Source organism: Mastigoproctus giganteus, chromosome 7, assembly GCF_048544385.1.
Source record: "Mastigoproctus giganteus isolate SK-2022 chromosome 7, ASM4854438v1, whole genome shotgun sequence".
Lineage (NCBI taxonomy): Eukaryota > Metazoa > Arthropoda > Arachnida > Uropygi > Thelyphonidae > Mastigoproctus > Mastigoproctus giganteus.
The window spans coordinates 61596418-61611823 of record NC_143581.1 but is presented as its reverse complement, the minus strand read 5'-3'; the positions used below and the strand labels follow the sequence as shown (position 1 = coordinate 61611823).

Genomic DNA, 15406 nt, shown 5'->3' with positions numbered 1-15406 from the left:
GTTTTTTTTTGGCTGATGCTGCATAAGCTCATACACTTGCTTTCTTGTATCACATGCTACTACTACTACTATATTCTAGACCTGTTGTATGGTACATGTATTTTCAGTTAATGTACTGACACATTAACTGAAAATTTAAGACGTGGCTTGCTGCAAAATTTGGGCCCCATTTGCTGAGAGACAAATAGAAACAGAACCATTTTTATGCATGCAGAGACCTGTATGCACAGGCTGGAAAGGGCAGAAGGTTCCTTTCCAAGATCATAACAGGGAATGAAATATGGGTTTATGGTTATGACCCAGAAACAAAGCAGCAGTTCTCCCAAAGGAAAAGTCCACCATCACTATATTAAAAAAAGGCAGTGCAGGTCACATTAAAAACCAAGACCACGATGATTGTTTTCTTCGACAACGAAGGAACTACATGAGTTTTTTCCACCAGGCAAAACTGTAAATCACCAATTCTACATCAGGATCCTAAGACATTTGAAGGAGGAGGATTCCATGAAAAAGTGCCCAGAAAAATGGTGAACTCAGAATTGGCTTCTGAATCACAAAAATGTGCTAGTCCAAACAGCGATTTCAGACAAACTGATGAGATTTGTGGCAGAGAAGAAAATGCATGGGAGACATGTAAATTACCAGGTTATACAGAAGCCTGTGGTATATATAAATTAGTCTGTAACCAAGTCACAAAGGATGTTAGGCAAGGTAAGACAGATTATGGAGTGCTTGTTTCACTCCAGATCTAGTATAGGCAACTAGCTCTATCAACTATTGGCTAATTTTTACGAATCTCTGTGCTATAAATGTTCTGCTGACTGAGCCCTTATCCTTTCACTTCAGGTCTGTGAACCCGAAAAGAGGATTCGGTCAGCAGGTAAGAATTTAATTTAATCATCTTATATAAAAATAGGTTAAAGGTAATGTAACATAAAAAGAGCTCACTGTAACCAATTTCTGCTGTAACATTGGATTGCTCCTTTATATCGTAACTATTAACTTAGACTCTCAAATGTTATTTCAACTTAGAATTAATGACAGTGTAATTGTAAATAGCAATGAACATCTTGTTAATTCGTCTTAGAACTGATATTTAGTTAAATTGTGACCAAATCAACGAAAAGTCTAATTTGTAACTTTATCTTTGTTTCCCAGACAGCACAGTTTGATGATGGGTATCAGCAAGATACCTGAAACATTACCCGATGTATATTAGTTTAGGCTAATGCTAAAATAAAATATATTAGTAACTCCACATGGTATAAGAGTGGTTTATGATATATATTAATAATTCATAAAGTAGATTCTGTTATCAAAAGGAATTGTTTCTCCAATTTAACACATATAAAACTGAAAGTAGGAATTTTCACTCGGCCTCAAAAATAAAAACAAATTCTTCAAAGATAATATATTTGAAACAAAGCTACACGAAGCTGAACCAGTGGCTTGGTGATCATTTAAAGAAGTTGTGCTCGGATTTCTTGGAAAAAGGAAAGAAGATAATTATCAATCCCTCATATAAATTTTACTGCAATGTTAAAACGATACAGACTGATAAATGTCTTTGAAAATTTATTTTCTTCATTCCCATCTCAGTGTCCACCCCCCCCCCTCAAAATTGGTGAGTGTAAGTAATGAGCAAGGGGAATATTTTTTATCAGGACACATCTACAACAGAAAAAGCAATACTGCGAAGATAATTTCAGGTTTCTTAAGAGGGAAAGCAAAGGGACTAGAAGAAAAACAAAGTGGCAAACATTTCTAAGGAATATAATGCATTTAGTACAGTATATGCTTGATTAAAGTACTTTATAATGAATGACTCATTTTTAAGATATCATATGTATTATTATGTGATATTTGGAACTGGTCATTTACTAAGTTACTAAATTTCCATGTCTCTCAATGGAAACATGACAGAGACAAAATTTTGGTATTTTTGGGATCAGAGAATCAATTTCCTTTCAAATCTGCAACTTTTGCTTGTTCCAGAGGTACAGAGAAAAAAAAAATATATTTGTCAGTGTAATCAATTATGCACGTAAAAATTTGGGAAAATACTGGAAGAACATTAGTATTAGTAGTGGCAAATGATGCAAGGAAGGAAGCTCACATAGTAACAGACAAGAAAAAAACCTACTCCCCTCTATTAATTTACCTAATTCTTCCTTAAATTTATTCAACATACCCACATTAACAACAAGACATGGGAGTTTGTTCCAATGATCAAAGGTTCTGTAGCTGAGAGTCACAGAGTCATTAATTGTTGGAACCAAATTTTTGCACATGTATACTACAACCAACTTTTTTCAATGCAAATTTATGCCCCCTTATGTCTATCACCTGCAAGAGATAAAATGTCATCTGCTTTTAATTTATTCAATCCATTTAAAGCCTTAGGTACAGGTGCCTAGTTTCAGATACAGCAATTTGCAGAAATTAAGTATTTTATTGTAAGAATACCTGTTCTTGTTATGTCCCTGACTAAACTTGTTCTTTTCTGTGCCCATTCCATAGGCCAACAGTTTGAAACGGTGCCAGAAAAGGGAGCTTGGTAATCAGAGTTTCTGAGAATAGGTAATAACAGTCTTCCCTAATGGGATGCATTACCTATTCGAGGGATTTATGAGTTTTTGGGTGGTGTGAGTATGAGTATGAGGAGCAACGAGACTAGAGGTCATAGTAAACATGCTGAGTGCTTGCATCAGGAATGGAGTCTTTCCAACGCCATGGAAAAGGGCCCTTCTCAAGATAATTATCAAAAATCCCGAAAAGCTGCCCGACCAACCTGATTCATATAGGCCAATTGCCCTTTTACCCATTATAGGTAAAGTACTGGAAAAGAAAAGATCATAGCCAGAAGGTTCTCCTCACACTATCATTCAAAGGGCCTCCACTCTGAAAAACAATACGGCTTCACAAAAGAAAAATGCACCAAAGATGCCATTCGGGCTGTGATGCTAGCCAGCAACACTGAGAGAAAATATGCCCTCAGCCTCTTTGTGGATTATAAAGGGGCCTTTGACACCCTTTGGTGTCAAAGTGTCCTGGAGAGATTCCGAGAGGCTGAGGTGTCTGCACCAATGTATCGCCTAGTTTCCAGCTACGTGAATGACCACCACCTCGTGGTCAAAACACCCACCAAGGAAGTTACCAGACCTTCGACTAGGGGCTGCCCGCAAGGATCCATCCTGGGTCCCCTCGCATGGAAGGTGGTGTTAGACACTTGGCTATCAAAACATCACAAAGATAGCTTATGCTGATGATCTGGCTATAGTCCTGCATGGGAATTCGAGACCACAATTGGAAGAAGCAGCCAACAGCGTTCTAGAGATCTCTCACAGTGGTCTGAAAACCACAACTCGGCTGCTAAAACTTGACAGATGCTCTTCAAAGAACTACTAAACCCAAACAGGCCTCCCCAGTTTAAGTATCGGGACCAACAAATAAAGCTTGATCCTGCCTACAAATATCTTGGAGACCTGCTGTATGAGAAGCTATCCTTCAGAGAACAAGCCAACTACATCAAGGGGATCAAAAAATATGCTTGTAAGCTCCTGAGGGTCACCAGGAAGAACTGGGGTCTGAAGGGGTGAACCTTAAAGCTCTACTATGAATGCATTTTTCTCCCAATAGCCACCTATGGGGCCGGTTCCTGGGGCTACAGAGACAACTACACCGTAGTAGAACGACAGCTAAACCAAGCACATTGCACCATCCTTCTGATGACCTCTAGGACCTGCAGAACAGTTTCTACTCCTGCACTGCAGGCCCTATCCGGCAAGTTACCTCTTCATCTCGAGGTAGCATACCATTATCTAAAATACCATAAGAGATGGAACCTTCCATGCAGCAGCAACAACAACAACATAGTATTGGACCTGAACAACACTATCCAAGAAGAGAAGAAAAGAATTAGATGTGAACTGATCTCCATCTGCCAGAATTCCTGGGCCACCAACCCACTTGAAAGAACCACCCATAATTACATGCCAACAGTGCAGGAGCACCCCAAACAGTGCAACAAATGGCTCACACCAAGCTTACACACACACACAACTTTTCTACTAACTGGACATGGAAACTTCAATGCAAAGCTTCATTAATTTGGCCTGGTTCAAAACCCTGTCTGCACCTGTGGAATGCAGAGACAGCCCACCACATTATCTTCACTTGTCCGATTTACCAAGACTTGCAAATGCCTCCTCAAACTCTCACAGAGGCGTATGCACCGGAACAGGAACCGCTACTTATATAAACAAAGGAAAACTTTACAGCATTCAAAGAATTCGCAGAACGTGTATTCAAACGGCAACGGCATCTGATGGTTTTTTTTTTGATTTGGTAGTTGTTGGCGCATCGGCTTCTGTGGCCATATTGCACCTCCCAAGGTTTTTGCAGTACTTTGATCCAAGCCCGAGGCGGGAATCGAACCCGCGACCTTTGGGTTGCCGGGCAGGTACTTTGGCATCTGATGGCTCGCCTGAACTAGGATCCTACCTGAACTAGGATCCTGCCTGGACATGACCAGCCTGCAGGTTCCACCATATCCTAACAGAATTTCCAACAAGAGGAACCCACTGACAATGACTACCAAACAAGAAAGACACTCCACTCCAGACCATGACAGCTAACCCCATTTTGGGGTGGGATTACACAATCTGACTCAACCATGCTGAGTGGGAAACAGGCCTCGGCCTAGTGGGCTCTCTACCAGAGAACCACTTGCTAACCCTTAGAGGATAGGATATCAACCTCTCTGGGGATCCACCACTAGGTGGACTTGCTGATCCCTTTCCAGGGTGGGATTGACTCACTGTCCACCACTACAATCTGTATTCTTTTACTACTCTCATCACTTAGTTTTCTAGGGAAGGCCTTCTCCCATTCTCAACTTACTATTCTCTTATCCCCCCCACCCAAACATCCCATGCTTCTCCCACTATCACCAACTCCTTTCACTTACTACTTGGGGGCCCCCCCAGCTACCCTGGGACCCCAGTAGAGAGTCATCGATAGTTGAATCTGGCATGCCTCCTCGCAGCTAGGGATGAGGGTCAGGGGGGGGGTGATAGACCTGGTGTCTGGTGCACCCTGGCTGCTATGTGCTAGTTGGGTCGGGCCAAAAGCAGAACGTGTTCTGTTGTTGGCTGCCAGTGCTGAGGACTCAGTAGAAAATGAGGCAAACCCTGGAGCCCCCAACAATGATACTAGACATCCGAATCTGTGCCCAATCCAACAGATCCACATCCTCCGTATGCAGTTCTCAAGATGCGATCTAACTATCAGCGGTTCTCAAACTGTGGAGTTGCTATGCCCTGGGGAGGCATCATAATTTACCAAGGACGTCATGGACAATGTAATAGTTTATGCAAGATTTCTATGGCAAATATTAAAAATGTATTAATTATGGATGTTTTACTTCAAGGGCGGCACAGGGAAAATTTTACAGGTCAAGGGAGGCATGGGCTCAGAAAGTTTGAGAACCGCTGCCTTGTACAATGATATAATCACCTCCTTGTCCCTGCCAGCAAAATTCCTGTATATCACTTAGAGAACCAAATGAGCTGCCCAAGTAGCCTCTCTACACTGCTCAGAAAACTTCATCTCAGAGTGTACAATTACTCTCCAAGTCTGGAGAGTAATTGTACACGCTGAGATGAATAGTAATTTAAAAAAAGCTTTAATACAATATATAGTACTGTACAATATAAAATTATGTTGCAATTTGGTCTTTAATTTACGGGTATCAGAAACAGTTTGTTTTCTTACACCTTAAATTTCACAAACACGTACTACTGAGACACCTTGTTCTAATTTCTCAATTAGCTTTAATTTCTGTGCCACATTTAAGTTCACACGCTTTGTTTTAACTCCTCTATCACTTGATGCCATTTTAAATTGTAAGGATTGCAAAATTATTTAATAAAGTCCCAATTCAGAAATCACAGAAACACTCTGTATACAACCTGACTGCACGATAGCTTGAGGCAGAATGAGACCGAAACAAAGCGAGATGGTAGACCTGCAGTTTAGTGTCCCGAGTCACGTTCAGCTTGCAAGTCATCACCTGCTGTTATCTGTAATCTAGGAAAACAGCTATTTGAACACGTTTTCAGAAAAAATAAAAAACAATTTCCTGAATTTGATTATAAAAATAAAAGTAGGTAATTATCAAAACAATAGTGGAAATAGACAAATATTATTATTCATTTTTAATTAATAATACTGAAGTTTTGTATAACCTAAACAAAAATAATATGGTTGAGATTAATATGTACATTACTGTATTATTAATTGTCCGGCCCGTTAAATGTGAAATCTGTTAAATCGAGGGTTTACTGTACTACCACTTATGATAGATGGATGTCCTTCTTCAAAAAACTTCTAGTATCTGAAGTATTAAAAAAAAAAATCTCCTAGGACAGTGTGGTCACAATAAAGAGAAGGTATGTGTGGTTTAGTTTGCATTAATAAAAATACAATATACAGAAGACTGTTGCATGTAATCTCTTTTCACCAACTTTTAACTGTATTTTGTGACTTTATACGTTTATATTACCTATGGCTGTTATTCTCTGACTTCTCCCTTAATACTATTGAGGAAAGCAAAACAGATGCTGAAATGTTTTGCTGTCTACAGATAGTTATTGGTGCCTGTTAAGTGCTTCATTGTTTGTTTACTTTGCAAGCTATTACAGCATTAAAATTTCTTTATGTGGATGTGTGTCAATCTATCTGCCACAAAAGAATTTAAGATTTGCACATTTTAACCATTCTAAATGTTTGTGTCATGACTTCCTTTCTAACTGGATCCACAATTCCTTTAAGTTCTTAATTTAGTAACTTACCTCCCGGTCTTTTTCCATACCACTTCCATAAACAATTTCAATCCTTATATGGTTACACTCACTTAATAAGAACTGACACTGATCGTACACTCTTTGTGCTTTTTTCCAAGATGAACATAAAATCAAGAGCAGAGGCTAAAAAAATTGAAATAAACTATTAGATTGATATATCTACTCTGTAGTACAATAACACTGTATGCTTTACATAAAACATAGTGACCATTTAAAGAGAAATAAAATATTACTTCACGTACATTTTTTTAATTTCATTATATTAGCTAGTATGATATGGCAGTGGGAAGTAAAGAACTGGTTAATTTTCATTTGTGCATTAAAATCACTTCAGGATGTCTTCTTATCATTAGACCCTTTGGTATCTGACTTATTACTAATATTTTTGAATGCAATTGGCAATTAATAACTGTAAGGTAAGTGGAATAAAAATCTGATGTTATGATCTATAAAGTAAATACAATTCAGAATATCACTAGGTTCATATCAGATATTAATCCTTAAATACACTTCTTATATAAAAAAAAGACTTTGAGATCTTTCACATTATAGTTCCAAAGCATTTAAAATTCTGAACTGAATAAAAGCATAGCTTAAAAAAAAGCATAAGCAAACAAACATCAAAGCACTACCTTTCTAAGAAGGGTATCAATAATATTACTATTATTGTATAACATCAATAACAAGTTTCATAATGACCAAAGTTGCACAATTTCACAGCCAGGGAAGGAAGGGTTACAATTCCAGCTGTCAAAATTTTCTATGTTCCACCACATTCTGTGAGAAATGTCCAATTTTTAAACTAATGTATTATATTTAAGTATAGTTTTCTTTTTTATTTCTTTCATTTTTTTTTTTTTTTTTTTTTTGTTAACTCCCTAACATGAAAGGTTATTGAAAAAGGTTACTGAAACAGGATGAGAAGTTAAAAAACATTTCTGGTATTGAACTTGAATATACATAGGTTATATTCTAAGGAAATAAATAAATGAAGGTTTTCTGAAGAGTAGAATTAGAAAGAATAAATAAGGAAAATTCAAAGCTGAAATTGAACCATGAATGTACATTAGCTAGATGGCATCCATATTGGGAATAGTTTGAAAGAAAAAGGTGGAATAACAGATGCAAATTCAAATGAACACTGCTCATGGAAATACTGTGGTAAAAGAATACACCAGAAACTGAATATCTAAGTGATAGGAAGTGTGTGTGTGAGAGAGAAATTATCAATTAATCTGACTGTTCTCTTTTGGATTGAGTCAAATAATTTGAGAAGGAAGCACCACTAAGCTTTCCAAGTTTAGTTCTACCCCAATGAAAAAATTATATGCTTTGCCAGGAAAAGTTAAGTTTAGGTTAATCCCGATAAAGAGATGTGTTATTGTCTAGAAATCCGAGTGTTGTTGAGCATTACAGTAGTAGTCTTTTTTGCAGGATATAAAAACTGTAAATTCAGTTCTAAATATTTATTACTTAGAATGAACTCGTAAAGAAATAGAGTTCATTCTAAGTAATAAAGAAACTCAACTTTCATAAAATTTGAACTTAAACTGAAAAATTTATTGGGTAGTAATCAATTTCACTTTAGTAAGCTAATGAGTAAAAACAAATTGACCCTGTACTCAACTACTTGAGAACTGCACATTTTTAATGACATTTCAAAACCAAAACTTTGGGATTCATTCTTAAGTCTACAGAAGGGAAGAAGTAACAAATGTTTTTGTTTAAAAAAATATACCACATAGTAAGAGAGATTAATTCCAAAAAATTATAAACTCTAAATTAATATATCGTGTGACAATGTCCTAGTTTACAACACTCTGATAAACCAGGCATTTATCTGCAAAATTGTAATGAAGGTTCCATAGGGTACTGTTTTGTTTTATAAAACTTAAGTGAGTTAAACTTTGTAAACCTAATATACTATAAATTAATGAATAAAATAAAGTGTAGAGCAATTTGATGTTCTGCCAATTTCTTACTCCTTCCTTTTCAACCTTTTACTCAAAAATGTTTGAAAAACACTGTATTAGAAAATAAAATAAATGGCTGATTGTGCAGAGCAAGGTTTGCTAATCTGGAAAGTAGACTGTACTGTACTGTACTATCATAAGAAAAAATATGTATAGAATTTAAAGTAATGAGAGATTCCTTAACTATACAATTGTGAAAGTTAGAAGGCTAAACTATATGAGGAAGCTTGCTAAAATCTTCATGCTTAACCTTACTTAAAAACCTGGATATATCTAGAACAACCACTACAGTTTTTCCAAACTTCTCCATGAAATGTGTCCATAGATAAGATAAACCAAGATACTACCTGTGAATCAACTGACAGAGTCTATTTTGGTGACTGTTGTTAATCTTGTGGAAGTTAAGTAGTTAATAGATTTCTCCATTACCTTAGAATAAAGCTGATATAAGGACAATAGGATATTAATTCAACATTCCCTTTTTAATCCCCTTCTTAGGAATACCGATACCAATAGTGGATACCGACATATTTCGAAGAAGGAAATTGATACTTTTTATAATATCTCATACCTGAATAAAAAATTTTTAATTTTTCTGTTCAGAAAAACAAGGTAGACATTAGTGGAATATGTTTGGCTTGAAAGGAGATTTATCAAAAGTCATCAATGCAGTAGAATTTTATTAATAACTTGTTGATAACTATGACTATTTTAGTTTGATTTAGTGTGTTGCATTAATTGTTGTGTTCCTTTGCAGTGCAAAAGGACAAATTTTGTTTCGTTATTTGTCAGGGATGTCAGAATTTTTTTTATGGTTTTTTTTTTTTTTTTTTTTTTTTTGTTTAGAAATCACGAAAATGATGGGTAAATGCAAAAGAGTTGCGTTTTCAGTTAAACAAAAACCTGAAATTATTCAAAAGTTTGAAAATGGTACATCTGTTAAATCTCTAAGGAACCATTATAATGTTTGTGACCAAACCATATGCAATATTGTAAAAAACATATAGGAAAGCAATTAAGACTTAAAATCGACATCGCAAAAAATAAAGGGAAGCAATGTTTTTCGTTTTTTATCCATCGCCATATTTTTTATGTAGATTGCTGAACATTTTTCAATACAGTAAGTCCCCGACTAAAGCAAATTTTTTTTCACTCAATTTTTTTTTTTTTTTTTTTTAAAGGATTGTAAAATTTAAAACAAAAATAATTTGTGCGTGCAATCAAGGCACGCACAAATTGCACAAGTGAGATACAGAGTAACAAGCAAAAAAATAGGAAAGAAGAGAAGATTCTTACAATTTATTTATGGTTTGTTTTTTTTTTATTATATATGACTGAAGATTTCAGTGAAGGGGACAGATTTCACCTTAATAACGTAAAAACCCACACAATTCTAGCTATCGGTATTATCGCAAATGCCAAATGAATAAGATCAAATTTACTACCTGTTTATAATTAGATGCACAAACAGAAAATCCCAGTAACCTGGAAGGTGCAAATTGTTTAATGGCAGTGACCTCCAGAAATGTGCTTTAGTAAAATGTGAGTTAGCGTGAGGTGATAATAGTGTGTTTCCCCCTTAACCCTGTGAAGTTCTTTTCAGAAAATTTGATTTTGACCGTTATCATGGTACTGACTAAGAGAACAAGTGACAGCGCTACTAGCAAATCTACCAACAAAAGGAAAGCCACCGATTTGGATCAGAAACTTAAATAATAAGGTTGTATGAAAAAGGCCAAACATTAACAAGTATTGCGCGGAATTCAAAATTTGTCAATAATAATATAGTAGCAATATGTTATTAGTCATTCCTCAGTTACGTAAAACTTGACGAAGTAAAAAGTCCTGGAACGTATGTCGGGGACTTCTGTATTTTTGGATTAACCGGGATTTCTTTTTTTTACCATCTATCCCGGAAAATCAAGAGTCTACTGTATTTGTTTAAAATATGCTATTTTTCTCAAGTAGTAGCAGTAGTAGTGGCATGTGATGCAAGAAAGCAAGTGTATGAGCTTATGCAGCATCAGTCAAAAAAAAAAAAAAAAAAAAATCACACCATTCCCTCCAAATGCATGTCCAGTTCCTCCTTAAATTTATTTAACCTATCAACTTCCACAACGACAGATGGAAGTTTGTTCCAGCAATTAACCACCCGCTAACTAAAGGCAAATTTTCGCGCATCTATTCTACATCTGTCTTTTCTTAATTTGAATTTATGCCCCCTTAGGTTCGTAATCCAAACAAGTGGAAGGATCCCATCAGAATTCAGCGTGCCTAATCCATTCAAGGCCTTATACACCTCAATCAGATTACCGCGCAGGTGCCTAGTCTCCAGCCACTGCATTGTTGTGCTCTTTCAACCATCAACTTATGTTTATAAGTCTAGCTAGTTCAATTTTAAATTTTCGAAAGGTAAAGATATTACAGGTTTTATTATTATTATTATAATGGGGTCAGCACAGAAAAGCAATTCTGAGGAAAAGAAGTTTGCATTAATGAGAACCCAGATTATCAAATCTTGAACAGGGAATATCCGAGTACCATTACCAAAGTTCCTTTAAATGGAACAAAGTGTAAAATAAGCAAATAGAATAAATAAGATGAGTTATTAGCATAAGCTTAATTATATGATGCAAAAAAGCAAGCTTATACATTATCAGCAAAAAAAAAAAAAAAACCCCTACCCATTTCACACATCCATTCATTCATTTCAAAAGTTTGTCTAGTCCTTCCTTGAATTTATTTAAGCTATCAACTTTGAATTTATTCCCTCTCAGAAGTATGATCCGAGCAAGAGGAAGAATCCCACCAGCACTGAGCTGCTCCAACCATTGAAGACCTTATACACCTCAATCAGATCACCTCACAGGTGCCTAGTCTCCAGACACTGCAATTTGTAGAACCTAAGCCTTCCTTAGTAGGAACAACCACAAGTAGCATACTGTCATTAACAAAATGGGCTTGGCACACCCAGGGTCCTGAGCTGGATATCATCATTCTTCCCTTTCTTGGTGATTCCCTCCTACTTCTGACCCTCGTTCATTCTCACCCCCCCTCTCTTTCTCAGGGTAATTCAGATTTTTTTTTGGGTAGTGCAGCATAAGCCTCAGGCTTCCTTGCACCATATGATGATGACACCTACAACTACTACTACTACTACTACTACTAATAATAATAATAAAAAGGGGGGCGATGGCCCAGTGGTTATAACACTGGACTACCAGCCTGATGGACCCGGGTTCGAGAACAGCCTTAGTGAAAGCTGCTCCATCACGCTTGGAGACCGGTATAATAATAGTAATAAATTAGAATAATAATAATAAATAAATTAATAGTAATAAAATTAATAAATAAATAAACATCATGAAAGTTGCTCCAAGGGACCTACCTACCCCCAAGGTCAGAGTGGCGGCTAAGGCAGATTGTGGCACCATCTGGCATCAATCCCGAGAACTACCACTGGACAAGCAGAAGCTAAACAGGTCCACCTCCAAAGATGGATGATATTTTAGAGAAATATTAATCATACTGCATCGAGCGTGGGGCAGGATAAAGTCACTCTCGCTCAGGCCTTAGGCAGAGGGGTCGGCTCGAAAAATCAGACGGTCTCCCGAGGAAGACAGTGTAGCAAGTGGCACTGTCCGCCGTATGGGTACTACAAGAGAAGGGCAAGACTATCCAGCCCCATCCAGGAAGGGAGAAAACGAAAACGCAAGAAGTGAAGCATCAAAATGAATACATACATCATGCAAGCATACTACGAAATAACGAAGCTGGAGACCGATATGAAAACTTACAGGGTGAGATTACATACCAAGTGGCTGGAACGATTCCTGGATATTCAGGTCACCGAACAGTGAATAGTGCACCAGAGAAGGACCATCATCACGAAGAACTTGACAGCTCCTGCAATCTTGGAAAAAATCAAACAGGATGTGAGTGATCAACTACAAAGGATAAAGAATACGGAACCAGAGGAGGAAGAGCAAGAAGAAATACAAGCCACAGCAGCTGAAGTGGAAAGAGACGAGGTCATGATATCCAGGATAGAGGACGAGTGGAAGAAGGCCCTAACAGAATTCGAAGGAATGGACTGCACAACTCACGTGATACCGAAGCAGAAGTCGAATAGAACCTTGTAGAGAGTCACAGACCAACTAAATCGGCACATAATACTGCATTACCTCGACAGCAATGGTGCAACACTGGAGGCCATCCCCACAGCTGTGCATTGTGCTGCGGTAGCAACCACGAGGATTAATGGAAGAGAAGCAAGAGACCAGCAGCAGAAGAACCGAAAACAGAAGAAACCACCAGCTTGGGAAAGAAGACTTCAGCAGAAGATAGAAGAATTAAGAGTCAAGATAGGCCAATTGACCCAATACCAACGGGGCAATAGGAGTAAGAAATTAATTGGAAAAGTGAAGAGCATCCTCAAGGGAGACAGCGTTCACAGCAAACATGAAACAAAAAATCAGAGAATAGGAGAGTACTTGGACACATTGAAGCAAAACCTCCTTGCACTCAGCAAGAGACTACACCGATACAAAGAGAGCTCTCAGAGGAAAATAAACAACCGAATCTTTGATGAGGACCAAAGAGCCTTCTACGGGAAACTAGGATAATATGAGAAAGCAGGAAATGGACCACCCAAGAAGAAGACGATGTTTGGGAGTTCTGGGGAAATATCTGGAGCACTGAAGTAACACATAACAGCCGAGCCACCTGGATAAAAGTAAAACGGAAGAAAACCAAGGAAGTACAAGAGGTGAGAGAGTGGGAGATTCGAGAAGTAAAACAGACAATCAAGAACCCTCACAACTAGCAAACTCCAGGAATAGATAATGCCTACAACTACTGGAAGCTCAGTTGCACATACAAGCACGTGGAAGAGCAGTTCACCCGAATGATAAGGCGCCCAGAGACAATCCCGAAGTTTCTCACACAAGGAATCACATATCTGAAGCCTAAAGACGAAATATAGGCCAATCACCCACAATGTACAAGATTCTGACCAGCTGCATAACCAAGAAGATATCAGACCACTTGGAGAGCCAGAACATATTGGCCAAACGGCAGAAAGGATGCAAGCGGCTGAGCAAAGGATGCAAGGAGCAATTAACCATAGATGCCGCAGTTATGGAGCAAGCCTATAAGAAGCACGGCAACATGTACACAGCCTACATCTATTACTGCAAGGCCCTCGACTCTGTGCCTCATAGCTGGCTAATAGAGGTGCTGAACATCTACAAAGTTAATCTGATAGTGACAAACTTCCTAGGGGAAACGATGGCAAGGACAGTCAGAGAGTTCCTCGACCAACAGTAACACCAGACATAACAACAACCACCCTGTGTACTTGGTAGCAATACCCGTCACGAGGTGGAACCCCCAATCAGGGAGAAATAATATAAGAATAATAATAATAACCCTACCAACCTTCATAGTCTTCAAACTTGGACATTAAGCCTGATAAACCTTTATCAATATTACTGATAAATATAGAAAACAAAAATGGGCACAACACTGACCTTTGCCTGGGGAACTCCGCTAATAACATTAGTCCATGAAGAGCAGTGTCCAGTGATTACCACTCTGTCTTCTCCCATTCAGCCATCCCTTTATCCATAGGAGCAACTTGCCCTTAATACTGCTCCAATTTGTACAGTAGTCTTCCATGTGCAACAGTATTAAAAGCTTTCCTGAAATCCAAGTATACGACATCAATTTTTTTTTGCATCCAGTTCCTTTGTGACCAATCATAGTTTGTTTGTTTGTTTATTTGGTTTTTGGGATCATTAGCAACTAAGGCCATATTGCTCCGGGGATATGCGGTGGTCATTCCCTGACCTTTCAGCATTTGGTGGGCATGGGCTCAAACCCCGGTCTAATCAAGAAGTATGTGCTACGCACAGCTACTCCTGCCCACCTGGCTACGGGGGCACCGACCAATCATAGTGTCCAATCAAATTGGTCAGAAAAGACTTCCCTTTAACAAACCCATGCCGTGTCTGAATTATAACTGCAGTCTTGTCTACATGATCATGCATTGTTTCTTTAACCGGTGACTCCATTATTTTTCTCAGAACAGAAGTTAAACTAACAGGGCTGTAATTGCTCGTGTCACTCTTTGATCCCCCCCTCTGTGAATACATTTGCACATTTCCAGTCCGTGGGGACCTCTCCTGAATCAAAGGATACTCTCATAATTATGGTTAATGGTTTGCTTACTTCCTTTGCTGCTCCCTTTTATATAACTAGATAGATCCCATCCATCCCAAATTGGAGCAGAATGGTATTAAGGGTAAGTTGCTACAATGGATAAAAGGATGGTTAAGTGGGAGAAGACAGAGGGTGGTAATCAATGGGTGCTGCTCTTCTTGGACTAATGTTATTAGTGGAGTCCCACAGGGTTCTGTGTTAGGTCCACTGTTGTTTTGTATATTTATCAATGATATTGATGAAGGTATATCAGGCTTAATGTCGAAGTTTGCAGATGATACAAAGGTTGGCAGGGTTGTTAATGACAGTAATGGCAGTGTGCTACTGCAACAGGATCTAGATAAT

At 37.9% G+C, this 15406-nt stretch overlaps 1 protein-coding gene across 1 annotated transcript in view; it reads right to left on the bottom strand.

Annotated features, from left to right (window-relative positions):
• LOC150082952 (uncharacterized) overlaps positions 1-15406 on the bottom strand; it is a 294273-nt gene that overhangs the window by 36302 nt on the left and 242565 nt on the right. The window contains exon 11 of the mRNA XM_090378332.1: positions 6855-6989. Coding sequence (XP_090234458.1) covers positions 6855-6989 — 135 coding nt within the window. The remainder of the gene's footprint in view (positions 1-6854; positions 6990-15406) is intronic.